This window comes from Melanaphis sacchari, unplaced genomic scaffold (assembly GCF_002803265.2).
Source record: "Melanaphis sacchari strain LSU unplaced genomic scaffold, SCAv2.0 Contig57_pilon_pilon, whole genome shotgun sequence".
Classification (NCBI taxonomy): Eukaryota; Metazoa; Arthropoda; class Insecta; order Hemiptera; family Aphididae; genus Melanaphis; species Melanaphis sacchari.
Window position 1 is genome coordinate 928 of NW_020271408.1, and position 18,053 is coordinate 18,980.

An 18,053-nucleotide genomic window follows, 5' to 3' on the forward strand; every position below is an offset into this window, starting at 1 on the left:
TTTTTTACTATCAACTACAAGAACAAATTAACACTTAGTACTTACAGTATATAAAATTAATTATTCTATTTTAAATTAAATATTAATACCTGGATGTGAGCTGGGTGTCGAAGGACAAGCACTATTAGTCTTGAAATATTTGTTAATTTTTAAATTTGTGCTCGACAATTTTCTTTTTTTACAAGTATTTATATGCAATTGTTTGTTGTGCTTATTTAAATTTGTTATGTTTCTTCCACAAGCACAAGTGTCCGTATCCATTATATCTATTGACTATTATTGTCACGGTAATACAACTAATACACTAGTACACTTGTAAATTGTAATATAATAAATTGTGTTAAATAAAAAAAAACTGTTATCAACTATCAACAACTAACAAGTTACAACATAGTTTTGGCATTCAGTTTCTATTTATAGTTTTGAAATACCATTATCACAATATTATTATACTTTAATCAATAATCACTTTTATCATGGACATTTTGGTTTCCACCCCGGAATAAGATAATACTGATAATAGATTTAGTATCTACATTAGTGGATTCTAGTGTTTCCACTCGACGGCCGTCGTAGACCGTAGACATATCATACGAATATAGATAATATTCTATTAATCAATTAATCTATAGACTATAATGTTATGGTATAATACTATAATATATTTAATTATATCTATGTTTCCATCGACAGTTAATCATATTATTATTTTATTAAACAATCAAGTGTCTTGTGATCTTATACCAGGGTCTGGATGTAGGTACCCAATAGTTATTACCCACCCACTACAATTATGAAAGTGGTGCTTGAGCACCTTTTCAGATACGTGATAGCCGCCACTGGTTGATGGTGACCCAATCAAAAATATTTTTTCATCAGCTCGTAATTTTCTAGACATATTTGCAAAATAATTACCAAAAAAAAACGTAACATCAAACGACGTACTCAACTAATCACGCACCGTAATGAACACGACTACACGATATTATTAATAAAAATCTATTAAACTCGTGGATAGTAATCCATATCGTTCTTATCTAGAAAAAACACGATAATATTTAACTGCACGATATTTATAATGTTCAAACTTCAAATAATCTGATAATTTCAGTAATTGTGTGTAATGTGTATTAATAAAAACTCATAATATAATTTTGAACAAATAGTATTTTCTTACACAAAAGTTAATATATCTTGTAAATTATAATAAATAAGAAGAAATATATAAGAACATAATCTATAGGAAATCTTATTTTATTCAAAACATATTATATAACAAATTTTAATTTTCGTAATTGTAAATAAGATATGCATAAAAATGTAAAATATAACATAAAATTACGAATAAATTATAATACTCAAATTTCAAATTTGAGTCGGCACGGGTTAACCTTAATAGATTGATTTAAAACTTTTTGTAGTTCATTTTTTTATACATATACACAAATTAAGTAAGTGAGACTAATAAAAATGCAAAAAAAAAAAATTTATAGTTAAATAAGGGACACCCTAAAGGTACGGTTTCCAAGCTGCGACTGGCCGCAACGATTGCGTAATTGACTGCTCTAATTAGAAATGCCTTATCGCGGTTTCCAATGTGCGATCGACGTACGCGTGTCAACAATAGTCGTTGCGTTTGACGATCGTACTGCAATTGAAGCAGTGTATTGCGTGCGCCGCACTGCGATTTATTCTGAACGAATTTGTTATATATTTTTTAAAAACGAATTTATTCAATCGAAAAATGTCGAAAACGACGAAAATTCTATTCAATATAACTGACGATGAACTGTTAGTTGAAGAAGTGAGTAAAAACCGTGTGTTATATGACAGTTCACACGAGAAACATAAAGATATAATTTTTAAAGATGTAATTTGGAATAATATTTCTTCCGTTGTTGGGCAATGTAGTAAGTACAACATATTATAAGAATAAACAAATTAATAGGTAAAATAAATTCTTTGGTGTATGGTATAAATGTCTTATATTTATATATACATAAGTCAAAATAGCCTAGTATTCAGGAAGAGAAAACAAAACATTGAATAATCACTCAAAATCGTTGAGGGTAATTACTTGACTAATAATGAATAAATTACTACTATCTATTTGACAAAATAAAATGATCAGTAACTTTTCAGTGAGATAAAACAATACAAAATATAAAATTAAAATAAATTTATAACCTGTTCAATGATATAAAACATTATTAAAATATTATAATGTTTTAAATTGATAAAATAATAACAACTTGTTTATAGACATTTATACCATACACCAAATAATAATAAGAAATAATTAAGACTTTAACATTCGTAAAATAATAAAGCAATCAAATACTTACAACATTATATGTACATACTACATATATATCGTATATATAATATACCTATACCTACATAAATACACATTTCAAAAGTGTTTTTAAAGCATAAATGTTATATTTCATTCCTTATGATTTATGAATATGACTTATTTACAATTAATACTTAGCAATTAACACTTATGTATTATAGCTGAAGATTGCAAAAAACGATGGCGAAACATACGAGATACGTATATGAGACATAAGAAAAAACTCGGAACAGGATCGTCAGCATTAGCAAAAAAAAAATGGTTTTTGGCTGACAGTTTAACATTCTTGAACAACGTAGAATACGAAAGAAAGTAAGTACTCATACCAAAAACAATACTTTAAATTGTTAACTCAAATTAACAAACATATTATTCTTGGGAATGATACCATTCGTTTATTTTACGTCACATACCTAAAGTCTTAAAATACTATCAACTAAGTTTTATACTAGAGCGCTACTTAATAACAATTTAAAACTATTTCTTTTTCCTTTATATTATACTGTTAATAAAATGACTAAAATCAAAAATTGATGTATCATATTAAAATTAATTAAAAATGAATTTATGAATTAATAAATAAGACATATACCAATAGCTATTAAATATATATTTAATATTTCAGTACAACAACAAATATAAATGCGAATGATACAACGACAAATGATAATGTGAATGATACAACGACAAATGATACAACAACAAATGTTAATACAAATGATTCATTTACGGATTTCTTAAGTGAAGAAAGTAGTGAGTTATTCGAAGAAGATAATACTACTGAAAAATCCACTTATGAGCAAAATTTTAATGAATTTCAAAAACCAAATAAAAAATTTAAATCGAAGTACAACAAAAAAGATTTTTTAAAACATCAATCGGAAAGAGTTGTTTTAATTAAAAATTTACAAAAACAAAATGAAACAATTTTAAATAAAGTGACCAACAATGATGAAACTGATTTATTTTTCCAAAGTATTGCGGCTATGGTGAAAAAACTACCTCCTAGAGGCATAAGTGAGGCAAGACTACAAGTTTTAAAAACGATATCAGAACTCGAAGACAAGTATTTGATTAATCCTCATATACCTACCCCGGGGGCATTTTCAACAACCACTGTTTCTGAATATGATTACAACATAGCCCATTCAAGTTCTACATCGTCATGTCAAAGTTTGTCATCAAACTCACAAGGATTTGCGCCATTTGTATATGAAAATAATTTTACTAATCAATAATAATTTTACCTTTTTTTAATATTGTTTTATAATAAAAATACAAGTATTCGATTTTTTTCAAGAGATTTTTAAAAATTTTCTGTTGTAAGTATTAATATAACAAAAGTACAAATGTTATGTTTAAAACCCAAAGTATAATTTTTTTTTTAATTTTTTAAATTGTTATGTTGTTTTAAAAAGATTTAAAGGAATTACACATATTGTTCATAAAAAACTATTAAACATACAAAATAAGTATTTAAAGTAGTTCCTACACATTTTATATTATTTGTCTTCCTGCCATGACACAGATCCTTCATTGTTAAAAAAATCCTTAAAAGAATCTCGAACTAAAAACCCTTCTGCATTTGTAAAACCACCGCCTCTTGTTATTGGTATTAGGTTGTTTATTTGGTGTGTTGTACTTGACTTACGCTCTTCAAAAAATGCTTGTCCATTCTCTTCTAAATATGCTTCTCGTAGTAAATTATGTAAGCAACAAGCAACTACAATTAGATCATCACACGTCATTGGATCAATGTTAATGGGCTGATAAAATACACGGAATATCTGGCTTAACAATCCAAATGCGTTTTCCGTCACCCTTCTAGCACGACTCAATCTATAATTAAAAACTGCTTTTGATTTGTCGTGTCTTGCAGATTGTCGAGTATATGGTTTCATAATATTAGGGTGTAGTCTAAAAGCTTCATCTCCAACTATAACATGAGGTAATACTTTATCAGATCCAGGTAATTGTTTTTTTTCAGGAAAACCAAATGAACCATCCAGTATTTGTTGACCCATAGCAGATTTTAAAAATATGCCACTGTCTCCTTCTCTGCCAAATGAACCAACATCAATGGCAATAAATTTATAATTGGCATCGACCATTGCTAACATTACAATAGAGAAGTAATCTTTATAATTCAAAAAAAGCGATCCTGTTTTTTCTGGACATCTAATTCGAACGTGTTTCCCATCTATCGCTAAAACGCAGTTTGGAAAATTCCATTTAGTCCAAAATTCTGATGCTTTTTTATTTAAGTCGATAGTTGATAAATCTGGTAGAAAAATGGGCATAAGGTGTTTTTTTAACGTCGAAAGTGTATCTTTTACGATATTACTAATGTAACTGTGTGAAATTCTGAACGCAAAAGAAAGTGACCGAAATGATTCCCCAGTAGCAAGATATCTGCAGAATGTAGCAAAAAAAAAAAAAATTAAAACTTGATACGATTTTGTAGATATTTTTTTGAAACATCATTAATCTATTCATTATAATTATTTAAATAATTATGGCATAATTCTAGTTTAGCTACCTATCATTAAAAAAAAAAAATTTTAAAAAATCGATAGGTAGCTAAACTAGAACTGTGGCATAATTATTATTAATTAATAGAAAAATACGTATTTACCTTAAAGTAACAGCTAATTTCTCATCGGGCGAAATTGGATTTTTTATTCTGTTTGATGCAGGTAATGTTATGTCGTTTTTTATTAATGCTAATATAAAATTAAACTGGTCATAATTTAGCCGAAAAAACTCGCGAAATTTATTTTTATTATCTCTTAAGTGGCTATTTATTAAAACTTTAAAGAAGCCTTCTTTTTCTCTTGTTTTAAATAAATTACTTATTGGCTTCCTGCAGTGTGTATTTGAAGTTATTTCTTCTTCCTCCTCCTCTTCTAATAAATGTATAATTATATTATTATTATTTATAACAACTTGTTCCATTTTTCGTGATTTGTGACAACAATTTAAAAAAAATACGTGTGTGCACATTGAAATATCGAGCTCAACTAAACTGAAAATAAATGCCAGCGCAGCGTTCAGTCGTATTGTAGGAAACCAGTCGGCACGCAACGTTTAGTCGTTGCAGCTTGGAAACCGTACCTTAATACCTACACTAGACGTCATTATATAATATTATTCATAGAAATGACTATTATAAACCGGCGTTGTAGACAAATTATATATAATAGTATATATTAAAGTATAGGGGTTCATTATCCATAGAGATTCCTAGAACCAAGTTAAGAGGTGTAGTGGAGAAACGCTTTCGCACACGGCACGTGCAGTACATGTCGTCTGAACGACGTACCGTGTCTAACTAAACTCCGTGCCTCGAGAGAGTGCGATTGGGAGGCAACCAAAACGTGTTCATTTCCGCGCATCCCCACCACATTCCTGTCATGGTTACTACCGTCGGTATATGTCGATCGCTGTCGTACCGTTGTCGAACGACGTTGTTGTAATATACAGAGCGGTTACTGGTGTAATTAAATTTTTTATTATTATTACATGTTTGATATTTAGTGCGGTTCAACGTGTATACCTAATACGGTTTTTAAATTGCAATTTTTTTTTTTTTAATTCGTTTTAAAAAGTCGTGTTATTTAATTATTTATGATGGAAGATATGTCGTGTTATTTAATTATTTATGATGGAAGATATTTCACCTGTGAAAAGGAATCCTTCTGGGAAAAGTAAATATCTTTATTAAAAAACATTATACAAACACTTTTTTTTGAAAATATTTGTTTTTATGCTTTAATTTTTAGTGATGTCGGGAATTACCTATCGTACTTCCTTTTTTCACTTGTATTATTATTTTTTTCCTTATATAAATACATAATTTCGTCATCAGATATTATTCAAAACTTTTTGCTTTACTATGTATAATAAACATATTTAAAAGAAATTGTTCTGTTCTGTCCATAATATTACTAATTTTAAATTCTGAGTGGAACGATGAATGTATTGATTTTACAATGGTGTGTGTTTTTTTATTTTTTTATTTTTGTGTCTGTGTACACGATAAGTAGTCGAAATAATGTCAAAATTTCAACTTCAGTATATTTTTTGATTCGAAAGTGAATATCGTTGGTGCATTGGGGAGGTCAATATTTAAAATTCCCAAGAGTTTTCACAATGCGACAAGATTAACAAAAGAAAAATTAAGAAAAAACGGAAATTTTTACGCGAAATCGGTTTTTGACAAAATCGAATTTGGTTTTTCGCTTAACTTTAAAACAAATGACCATAGATACATGTAACTTTCACTGGTTGTTTAATTTGCATTTTCTATACACAATAACATTTTCAAAATATTGTGATTTATTTTGAACTGTTTAGGAACATTTTCATTTTCCATTATTTTTTAGTTTTTTTTTTCTATAAATATCAATAAAGTTTTATCTTACAGATCTTTGATGCGTACCAGGAGGTGGAATGGGACGGTTGGGTGTTGAGGTAGCAAAATAATAACACAAGATGTGAAGTTTGAGAAAAAACGGTATGTGCCGGTTTATTGTGTATTTAAAAAATAAACAAATGCTGAACACAAAAGGTGAAAAACTGTGAGTGATCACTGTTGTCTAGAAAACAAAGAGGTTCGCAGTACACAATCGAAAAAATAAAACCCGAGGGTATTAGTTAGCGTACAGCGTATGGTGAAAAATTGACTCCGGTCGTCGGACCGGTTCGCGGTATCGGCAGTCAAGACGTTCCGACGCTATTGTTGTGCGTCGGCGTCGTCCGTCGTCGCTGGCGGTTGGATAGAGAAGTCGTTCCGCGGTTTTCCGCGTAAAGGCCGTTTGAATTCAAACGGAATATTACGCGGGACCGCGTCATCTTACTAAAGTTTTATTTTACAAACATTTTAAATTTAAATTTGGATGAAATTACATATTTAATATTTATGTTCTTTTACCTAGACTGACATACCGTCTCCGCTCAGAATCGTTTTTCTTATACAATGATATTATATCATTGAATTCAAAATTAATGCCTTCCATTATACAGTGACCCTCAGTAACCTACTGTACAGCAGAGCGACATCCACTTACCCACCTTTTTCGTATTTTTTTTAGTTCGTTGGTACTCAAAAAAAGGAAATAATTATCAATTTCTACAAAAATTTAATGTTGGAGCAACAGAACTTGGAAGCGAGTCAAAAAATGAAGTATAAGGACCTAATAAAAAAAATATCAAAAACCAGTGGTGTTGGACAGAAAACGGTGGAACGTACATTAGCGGAGTATAAAGCTAAAGGTATAGTTTCATCGCCAAATAAAATAAAAATTAGGAAGACAGCGATGGACAAAACCGAAGATTTTGACCAAAACGCCATTAGACAGAAGGTACATAAATTTTGGTTTAATCGTCAAATACCTACTTTGAATAAAATTCTAGTGGCTGTAAACGAAGATGATAATTTACCAAATTTTTCGAAGACGTCCCTACGTAGAATTTTGAAGCACCTTAATTTTGAGTATATTAAAAAAAAAACAGAATAGTGCACTTATTGAACGTAATGATATCGTGTGTTGGCGTCGGAAATATTTGGAATCTATAAATTATTATAGACTAAGTGGTAGACCAATATACTACCTTGACGAAACCTGGGTCAATGCAGGTGAAACGAGCACAAAGTCATGGGTCGACACAACAATATCTTCGCCTCGGGTCGCATTCCTTCGAGGGCTAACAACTGGACAAAAAGAACCGTCAGGGAAGAGCAAACGGTTAATTGTGTTACACATCGGGTCGTCTGATGGTTTCGTTCCTGGAGCCCTGCTATGTTTTGAATCAAAGAAAAACACGTCGGACTATCATGATGAGATGAATGGGGACACGTTTTACGACTGGTTCATCAAAATCCTACCATCTCTAAAAGAAAACGCCGTAATAGTAATGGACAATGCCTCATACCATTCTGTAAAAAAAAATCGATTTCCAACCATGGCTTGGAATAAACAAGAGATTAAAGATTGGTTAGAAAATGAAGGTCATATAGCTCAGCCAGAATTACTTAAATCCCAACTTTTAGAACTCGTTAACCAGTTTAAACCGCTGAGTGACACATATGTGATTGATGAAATAGCGAAAGAAAATAATAAAATAGTCTTACGGTTGCCTCCTTACCACTGTGAGCTTAATCCTATCGTGCTCGCGTGGTCTTGGATAAAACATTATGTACGTATGCACAATACGACATTTAAATTGCAAGATGTACATAATTTATTAAAAGATGCTGTGGAACACGTCACGAGCGAAATGTGGACAAGTTTTATTGGCCACGTAATCAAAGAAGAGGACAAATTTTTGAGAGTTGATCATCTGTCTGACGAAGTTTTTGACGCGGAAACAGGAGAACATACACTAACAATTACAGGCGACACCACTTCAGATTCCGACTACGAAAACATTTAAATTATTTATTTATGTATATTTTCTATTTTAAATTAAGTGTGACAAATATTTTATGGTAGTTTTAATAATAAAAAAATAATAATCAAAAAAAAATTTGTACTTATTTCATAAAAATAACTCATATACTGATATTACGTATATTATATTATAAAGGCTGGTTGCGGTAATATTAGTGATTAGTTACTTGAGCCGCTGTATACACAGTGAGCGAACGCCACATGGTGGGGGATAATTAGCCTCTGGACGTCGGAGTTAATTCATTTAGATGCGCGTGGCGGTCGCACTCTCTCGTGGCACGGAGTATAGAAGATAATGTATGCTAATTTGTATGTACTTTTTGTCAATCCTAGCGACGAACCTAAAAAAGCGATTAAACTTCTAAAAACTGATTTGAATTAGTTAATATATATACTTGAGATCGATCAGTCCACATTTTAAGTTTTTAAATCTTAATACGAAATAATCATCATTTAAAATTTTGTATATTTTTAAATATTCAAGCCAAGTATATAGGAGTTGGGAAACGAAATTTGAAAAAGTGGACTGATCGATCTCAAGTAAACATAACACAAAATTCAAATCAGTTTTCAAAAGTATAATCGTATTTCTAGGTCCATCGCTATGATTGACAAAACATTGGTATATTTTCATTGAAATAACGGACGTTTGCAATCCCCTTAAATCGTCTGATTTTTTTTAAATTTATTTCCAATATTATAGAGAGTGGCATAACATCTAAAATTTACTCACAAAAAGCTGAAGTTATAATAAATCATATGAGTCCTTCAATTAAAATGTTGGAATACGGAAATTCTTTGGTTTGGTGAATCTTCTATTGCCTATGCAATAAATAAATTGATAATAGATCCTCCATCAGCTATAGAAATAAAAAAATGTTCTATAGATACATGTGATACTCAAGTAGAGAGTATTTTAAAATATATAACATTTCAAGTTGATGATATATTGGAAAGGTAAATTAATTTATTATTATTTGATATTATAATATTAAGTTAAATAATATCATGGTTAATATCATATTGTTTATTTTTAAGGTGATGATGAATAGAAAAGCAGTGAGGCTGGCATGATTTTAAAAATTCAATTATGTGATATCTCTACAATTCTCACACATAACTCAGTGTTAAAGTGACTCATAAAAAACAAAAAAACAAAAAAAAAAAAATGTCGCAAAGGTATTCACTTTATTGTAACTTAATAACAACTGACACACGAATGACATAAGGTATATATAAATAAAAATAATCAAAAGAGTCAGCATCCGACACTTATTCGGCATGGGAACTGGCGCAAAAAAGAGTGAGTCGACCGGGGTTTGTCGCTCACACTGGTCATCATCCCACACACAACGCAGTGCTGACACCCTACCCTATGCACAATACAATATGCCTTCAACAACATATAGTAGGATTAATAACAATATATAACATTCGGGCGTCCTGATCTTTAAGTGTCCTCACTTAAGTGAACACTTTAAATTTTTTTTTTTTTTGTATAAACTTAATATTTAATAATACATAATAATTGTTAACATTTTTATCACAAGAAGTAGTTAGTGCTTACTAGCACATATCACATAATAACATTTTAAAATAATTCTTATTTATTTATTTACATCTGATAAGATGAGTGCCAAGCTGGTGTTTTCCTCACACGCTTGGATTGTGTGTCATTTATCTCTGACTGTTTTGATTGCATGTTTTCGTTGTTGGGTAAATCTGTTGGTTTGTCTTCTTCATCATACTCTGTTGTAGTTGAGTCTTCGTTTGGTTCCTTATTTTCTGGTAGATGATATCCCTTAATATGTGAAACGTGAACGACAGTCACATAACGCCTTCCCGCTTCGACGCGTAATCCCGCCACTCGATACACATCATTAGGTAGTACCTCTATCACTACTAGTGGTCCGCGATATTTGAACTGCAGTTTTGTTGACTCCCCTGTGACTTCTGGTGGTCTGCGTACGAACACCACTTCTCCAACCTCATAACGTATTGGTTTGACGTGCTGGGAATCGTACCGCTGTTTCCATTGCTGATGTTCTCTAGATATGCGTTCTTGGATCTTGTTTTGTATATGTGCTGCAGAGTCCCATACCTCGTTCGTAGTTACCATCATGTAACACTCCGTCCCTAAAACTTGGATAATATCCAAACAGCACATGAAAAGGTGTGTCGCCTATGGTTTTATTATAAGCATTTTTCAAATGACACTCAATGTCAGATATACGTTTATCCCAGGTTCGATCTGACTTCATAGTTGACTGCATTACCGGAACTAGGGTACTGTTGACACGTTCCACCTGCCCATTGGATTGTGGGTGTCTTACCGAGTTCAAAGTATGTCAAATACCATATTGGACATAGAATGCTTCAAATACTTTTGATGTAAAAGCCGTCCCTCGGTCGCTGATAATTCGTTTTGGCGTCCCAAATGTTAGTAAAAATGTCTGTAAGTTAGTTACCACACCCTCTGTGCCACAGCTCTTCACTGGAAATTGCTTAACATATTTGGTTAAGTTATCAATCAACACCATAATATAACTGTTACCTTTTGTTGACTTCACAAATGGACCAATGTGATCTATGTTGATCACCTCAAATAGTCATTTACCTGGGGTAATGGGGTGAAGTTCTCCAGGCTGTTTTCCTCGTGGGGTCTTAATTAGTATGTACTCTGGGCAGCAATTAATGTGCATCTTCACGTATCTGCGCATCTTTGGAAAATGATACTTCTCTTTTATCTTACCGACTGTCCTATCCACTGCAAAATAACCCGCCAAGTCATGGAATCTTACCACTATGCTCTTTCGCATTGACTCAGGTACTACCCACAATAATCTTGTTTCGTTGTCGTCCACCGTCCCCTTCCTATATAACATCCCATGATGAAGTTGGTAATCTTTTACTCGTTCAGCTTCGATTGTTGTACGATCAAATTCTTCTTGACTAAGGATACCCGTGATTGCTTTAAGTTTCACATCTATCTGCTGCATTGCTATCACCTGATCCTCTTCGGTCATAGCAATAAACACTTCCATGTGTTCATCTTACAGTTCCGTTTCAGTGTCTTGCGACATGCTTGTCGGCGCACGACTTAGGACATCAATGTGATCCATCTTACTGCCTGGGCGATGTTTTATGTCAAAATTATACTCATTTAGAAGCGTTGCCCAACGCGCTACTTGGGGGTTCAGAGTCTTTTGGGTATTTAGATGTACAATTGCCTGACAATCAGTAACAACTAAAAACTTAATCCCAATTAAATATGATCACAGTCTACACATACTCCAGACCACTGCCATTAACTCCTGTTTGCTTAAGTGGTAATGTCGTTCAGCTGAGGTAGTTTTTTTTGATACAGCATGCACCAAGTGTAACCTCTTGTCTTCACCTTGTTGAAGTAACATGCCACTCAGACCCACACTACTAGCGTCACAGTGTAATTCAGTATCCGCATTAGGGTTGAAGACTTGGAGCACTGGTTTACTGGTCAGCCTGTCCTTCAGATTGTTGTACGCTTCCTCCGCATAACGTGGAATAAACCTCCTGAAGAACCCACATAGTCCAAGGAAACGTCTCACCTCATGTTTGTTTTTAGATTTTGGATATTGTTGTATGGCTATGGCCTTTTGATCACCGGGTCTCACTCCATCTGCCGACAACATAAATCCTAGATACGCCACCTCAGTGTATCCGAAATATAAAATATTATAAATATAATATCTATAAATAGATAAAATGAATTTTCGTAAATTAATAGAAAACTCAGTTTTGTTTGCTAAAGCGGTAATTTTTTGACTGCAATTTCGTAATAGGTGATTTCGGCATTCTTTTTTATCTATGACAAACTCAGATCCATACGGTAAGACTTCATTGAGTTTCTTTAAAACACTTCTATCACTATCTTCTATAAATATAAATAGTGTATAAATATTAAATACTAAAATAAATTTTTTTTCATATTTACCTATTAATTTATTATACTTAAGAGGGCGTCACAGTAGAAAAAAATCGACCGTAAAACATGCTTTCGTACTTCCAATAGTTCTCAGGCCTCGTTGATCATAGAAACATGATTTTGGTATCAAAATAATCACGAGAAGTTGTACTAAATATTCTTGGAACAGAATTTTAAAATATTTTTACTAACCAATTTTATTTGTGTTTGAAGTTTGTAAAATTTTCATTTTTTTAAAAAATTATATAAAATCGGCAAATTTAGATATCAAAAATCTGTTCCAAGAATATTTAGTACAACTTCTCGTGATTATTTTGATACCAAAATCATGTTTCTACGATCAACGAGGCCTAAGTACTATTGGAAGTACGAAAGCATGTTTTGGCAAAAAAATTATGAATTTGCCGTCGTCATATTATGCTGCTAAAACGATTATAACGGCAGCGTTCTGAAATAATACTTCTTCTATCACCCTGCTTGCATAAGCAGCCGTACCGCATCGAAGGTCAAAACTGGTTATTTATCGTAGCCGCGCACAGTTTATAAATAGCCAAATACGTCAATACGAAAATAATAATTTTGTCAATGAATAATATTATTTTATTTTTCGATGTTATAAATCGTATTCTTATTACTATCGTATTTTGCGCAAAGTGGAACTACATAATATTATATTGTAAAATTGTCATACATCAGCTAGAAAACATACGATTTAAACAATTTTTTTTTTAAATTATAGACAATTGTTCCATAAAATTAGCGTATTGATATTCAAGACGAATTTTTTTAAATTTAAATTAGTTTAACTGTATAAGTAAAAAAAGGTAGCCAAGTGGGTGTCGCTTTGGTTTACAGTAGGTTACAAGTGAGTCACTACATACCATAGATTAAAATATATACTATAGATAGCCCACGCCGTGGAAAAACGTGGCAACCAGATAGGCGGCGTTTTGGACCCCGGCATAATAGTACTAGTGGACTCCCATAGGATCGCTATAAGTATTATTTGTATTGTGCATGTGCCACTAAGATACGTAATAACTTCGACCATATAAACCGAGTTCATATGGTCGAAGCGTAATAATCACGGACTGTAATATTTCTGTAGCATTTATTAATTATACATTATATTTTAATCAACGTCCACGATGGTAATAATACTACATAATAATATATAATATATTATAATAATATACCTAATGATTTACAAAAGAATGAAAAATGTGACTTGATTATAAATTCTTAAAATTATTGGTGGAGTAAAGAAAAAAATTCTTTTATAATTAGTATAATAATTAATAATACAAACAAATATAATAAGAATAATTTAAAAGCTAATAATTTATATCTTACATCTTACAAAATACAGGTGAAAATGTTAAAACTACCTATATATTAAAATAATAAAATCTTTATAAAAAGTTCTGAGGACAATATTATTCATTAGAATATTATACCTATTTAGGTTAGAAGTGATAACAATGTTGTACAAATCAAAACTATTATTTTTTTTTCATAAAATAATATTATAATCATATAGGTAAATATTTGTATTTTACAAAGATAAATAATAATAAATACTAAATTAAAAGTACTGTAAAATAATAGAAATTTTAACTGAACAAAAGTAAAAAATAGTTATTATATAATACAATTAGAACACATAAGTTGCCGACATAATTTTATATATTATTTACATGCCATCTATATGGCAATTGGTATGTACAATTTAAACATTTTTCAAAATTTTTAATTTATTCGCTGTTTGTAAACTAGAATGTCCTTTCAAATGCTTGGATGTCCAATTAAAATGTCTCAGTAATTTACAATGTATCAATTTTTGGACAATAAAATCGATATGTGGTTCACAGTTTGGATCAAAGTTTAAAGCAAAAATCAATTCCGTTTTTATTTTTTGTTGGATGGTTGCGCACAATTTTCTTTTATGAGGACTTAGTTTTACGCAATCTTTTAAATATTTTTGTGCCGTAGAAACCAAGTTTACAAATAAATCAGAAGGCGTTTTGAGACTACTTTTTTCAATGTCAGCACTTTCAAATTGTTTGTAAAAAATTAAATACTCTTGATCATTAAACAAAAAATCATTATTTTTTAAAATTATTAATTCGCATTTATTACATTTATACTGATCAATACATTTTTTGGCCAAATATCCCGCAAAATATGTATTTGAACAGGTTTCTAATGTTATTGTTTCTTCATTATTACTGAGGCATTGATCGAAAGTACCTTCTTCATCCGAAGATATAAATGAGTCAGAAACTGATTCAACTAATGTTTCTGTAGCTGTGTGAGGTGTAGAAAGAGTATTCTGTGAATTAGGGTCAAATAAATTGTAATCAAAATCATTTTCACAATTTGATGAATCAGTGGCCTTCATGAGATTGTGTTTTGCTTGAAACCGAAATGATGTTCTAAAGGTACGAGCAGTCGGGTTTCTGTTGAAACCTCTACGCTGACGAAAAACCGAAAAAGTGTTTTCTATGACATCCTGATTTAAACGGCTGGTAAGAAGATACTTAAAACCTAATTGTTGTTGTTGTGTATATAACATTATTATTGCGTTTATGCTCCATATCATAGCGTCGAAACACGGAACAACTTTACCATACACTTTTATTGGTTGTATTAACTCCAGCTGTGTTCACCATTCTTTAGTTTTCATTAAACATTGAAGTAAATAAGGTTTTTTTTTCATTTAAAGCACAAGAGTATAGGTTAGAACTGTACAATGTTTTGCTGTTTAGACAGTCGAATAAATTATTTAATTCTTGAACAAAATCGGCGGTTGCAGTGGCAGTTTTTGATTTTATTTGACCTGTAGCAATACATGTTTTTAGAACAGCTGCTACTGAATTACTAAAGACTTGGAGAGCAAGTTTACAATTCATTTTTTGAAACGGGTTGGGATTCATATGACTATCGGTTAATTTTAAAAGAGTTCTACTAGTACAACTCGATTTTTCAATATTATAAGCCAACTTAATATCTGAAAAAGAAACTTCTTGTCCATTGAATTTAAAATTATATTTCAAAAAATTGTTTCTTAAATTTTTTAAAATATGTGGCACATCAAAAATAGTAAAAATAGTTTTACCTTTAATTTCAATAAATGGTTTTTCTTTACAACATGCTTTAGGGCTGAATAATTATTGGAACCTTGATCACAAACGAGTGCCACAATATTAAAACTTAACTCTGTACATTTTTCGATTAAATCTGTAATTAAATCTTTTAATATTGAACTACTCATTGATGAACCCGATAAAAAATAAGCCAATGGTAATTTTCAATTATTATATAGCCCTCGAACCATGAAAACCATGGCCTGCGTAGCCAATTTATTCGTTCTACCTCTGTGTCCTAAATCTTCAAACCCTTCGACCATATCTAAATACTTCGAGTATTCTAAAAAAGATTTAATTTTCATTTCGTCAAAAATTATCACACAATATTTTTGGTCATCTGACATTGTATCCAACTTAATTTTAATTTGCTTTAGCCAGAGTGAATTAAAACCGGGACAAAATTTAGACTTCCCTATCCACCTTCGTAACGTTGTTTCACCTGGTAAAATAATTTGTTGATTATTTCTAAGAAATTTGTATGTAGCTGGTGATTTATAGTATAAATTTATTGTAAAATTTTTTTCAGCTTGTGTCCAAGATGATCTTGAATTACGCTTATGGAACATTTGCATTTCTGCCATTACTTTAGATCCCAAACTTGAAAATGTGATATTTTTTTTAAATTTATGTAAATTAAATTTATTACGAGAAACTTGTAATTTTTTTCTTAATTTACTGATGGTAGATGAATTCTTTTTTAACAAAATATTTTTTTTTCTAATTTTGTCTTCCAGGCGTTTTATTAACAATTCTGAACTTTGTTCGTTAGGAAAAAGAACTGTTTTTGAATTAAATAAACGACGTTTCCGATTACTAATAGGCGAAGGCATATCTTTAAATGATTTAACCATTAAACTTGTTGGTGGAGAACATTCATAAGTCAAAATTGGCGAAGACGGTGATGTATTTAATGTAGCCGGAACATGAGGAGATTCAATAGGTGTTCTTGGACATTTTTTTTTTGTACACTATGGTTGGTGTTTTAACGTGTAAATTTGGTGACTCGGGGTGTTCACATTCGTTAAATGATGGAGTTGGAATGTATTGTCCTACATTAGTTGGTAATTCAGTAAAATCATATTTTATTGGAATAACATTTTGTTTTAATCTTTGTTGTGTTTCAATATTATTAAAATCCGTAGGTTTAAAGTGTAAATTACATACATGGCGATTATTAAGTTGTTCCAACGATAAATCCGCCAATTTAATATTCCCTACAGTTAAAATAGTATTGAGGTTAATATTTTGGGGAGCAATTAAAGTAAGAAAAATTTCAATTTGGCATATTGGTGGTGTACTAGGATGCGTGTCTGTGATATTTTATTTATTTATTTTATATCTAAAAACATTTTATAGTAAATCGTGATTAGATTCTGAACGGAGTAAAATAATAGTCGAAATAATGCGTCAATTTTAAACTTCAAGGGTGGTTTCCGATGGAAAAATGAATATCCTTAGCGCATTATATAGGTCAAAAGTAAAAATTTTCCAACAGTTTTCAAAAAAATCGGGTTAAACAAAAAAAAAGTGACGGAAAAACGGGAATTTTTACGCAAAATCAGTTTTCGACACAATTGATTTTTTATATTGTTGTAACTCAAAAACTAATCAATATAAATAACTGAAATTTTTACCAAATGTTTATATTAGCGTTATCTACACACGGTTAAATTTTTAAAATATTCTGGATTTTTTTGAACTATTTATAGATAACTGAATTTTTTTTATTTTTTTAAGTATTTTTTTTTTGAAACTTCAATAAAACATTTCTTATAGATCGATTTCACTGTAGTTAAGGAAAATCAAAAATTGTAATTCACAATTTTTTTTATAAGTGTTCAAATTTTTACAAAATATCTCAAAATCACGAAAGTTTGCAAGTAATTTTGTAGTTGAAAATTCATAAATTTGTTTATACTTATATCTAAGAGAATAAAATTGAACACTAAGTTGTCCATAAGTACAACAAAATAACCTACAAAGAAAACTCTAGCATCATTAAAGGAAAAAATGTTATGAGCTTTTGAACTTTAAATTTTTACGAAATCATGAAACGATAACGATTAAAAATGATATTAAATATCTGTTATAATTCAAAAAGTATAAGTCGTATAAACTTGAAATTTTCACCA

The 18,053-nt window shown here is 30.7% G+C and overlaps 3 protein-coding genes across 3 annotated transcripts; 2 read left to right on the forward strand and 1 right to left on the reverse strand.

The window, feature by feature from the left end:
• Nucleotides 1-1,744: 1,744 nt before the first annotated feature.
• LOC112599969 (transcription factor Adf-1-like) lies at nucleotides 1,745-3,594 on the forward strand. Its single transcript, XM_025347105.1, has 3 exons — nucleotides 1,745-1,910; nucleotides 2,518-2,668; nucleotides 2,982-3,594. The coding sequence occupies exons 1-3, from the start codon at nucleotides 1,745-1,747 to the stop codon at nucleotides 3,592-3,594; spliced, it is 930 nt and encodes a 309-aa protein (XP_025202890.1).
• Nucleotides 3,595-3,858: 264 nt separating this feature from the next.
• Nucleotides 3,859-5,311, reverse strand: LOC112599970 (protein ANTAGONIST OF LIKE HETEROCHROMATIN PROTEIN 1-like). Its single transcript, XM_025347106.1, has 2 exons — nucleotides 4,992-5,311; nucleotides 3,859-4,768 (listed from the first exon to the last, which is right to left on the reverse strand). Exons 1-2 carry the CDS (start codon nucleotides 5,309-5,311, stop codon nucleotides 3,859-3,861), a joined length of 1,230 nt encoding a protein of 409 aa, XP_025202891.1.
• A 2,225-nt stretch (nucleotides 5,312-7,536) lies between these two features.
• Nucleotides 7,537-8,791, forward strand: LOC112599971. Its single transcript, XM_025347107.1, has 2 exons — nucleotides 7,537-7,719; nucleotides 7,871-8,791. Exons 1-2 carry the CDS (start codon nucleotides 7,537-7,539, stop codon nucleotides 8,789-8,791), a joined length of 1,104 nt encoding a protein of 367 aa, XP_025202892.1.
• The last annotated feature ends 9,262 nt before the right edge of the window (nucleotides 8,792-18,053 follow it).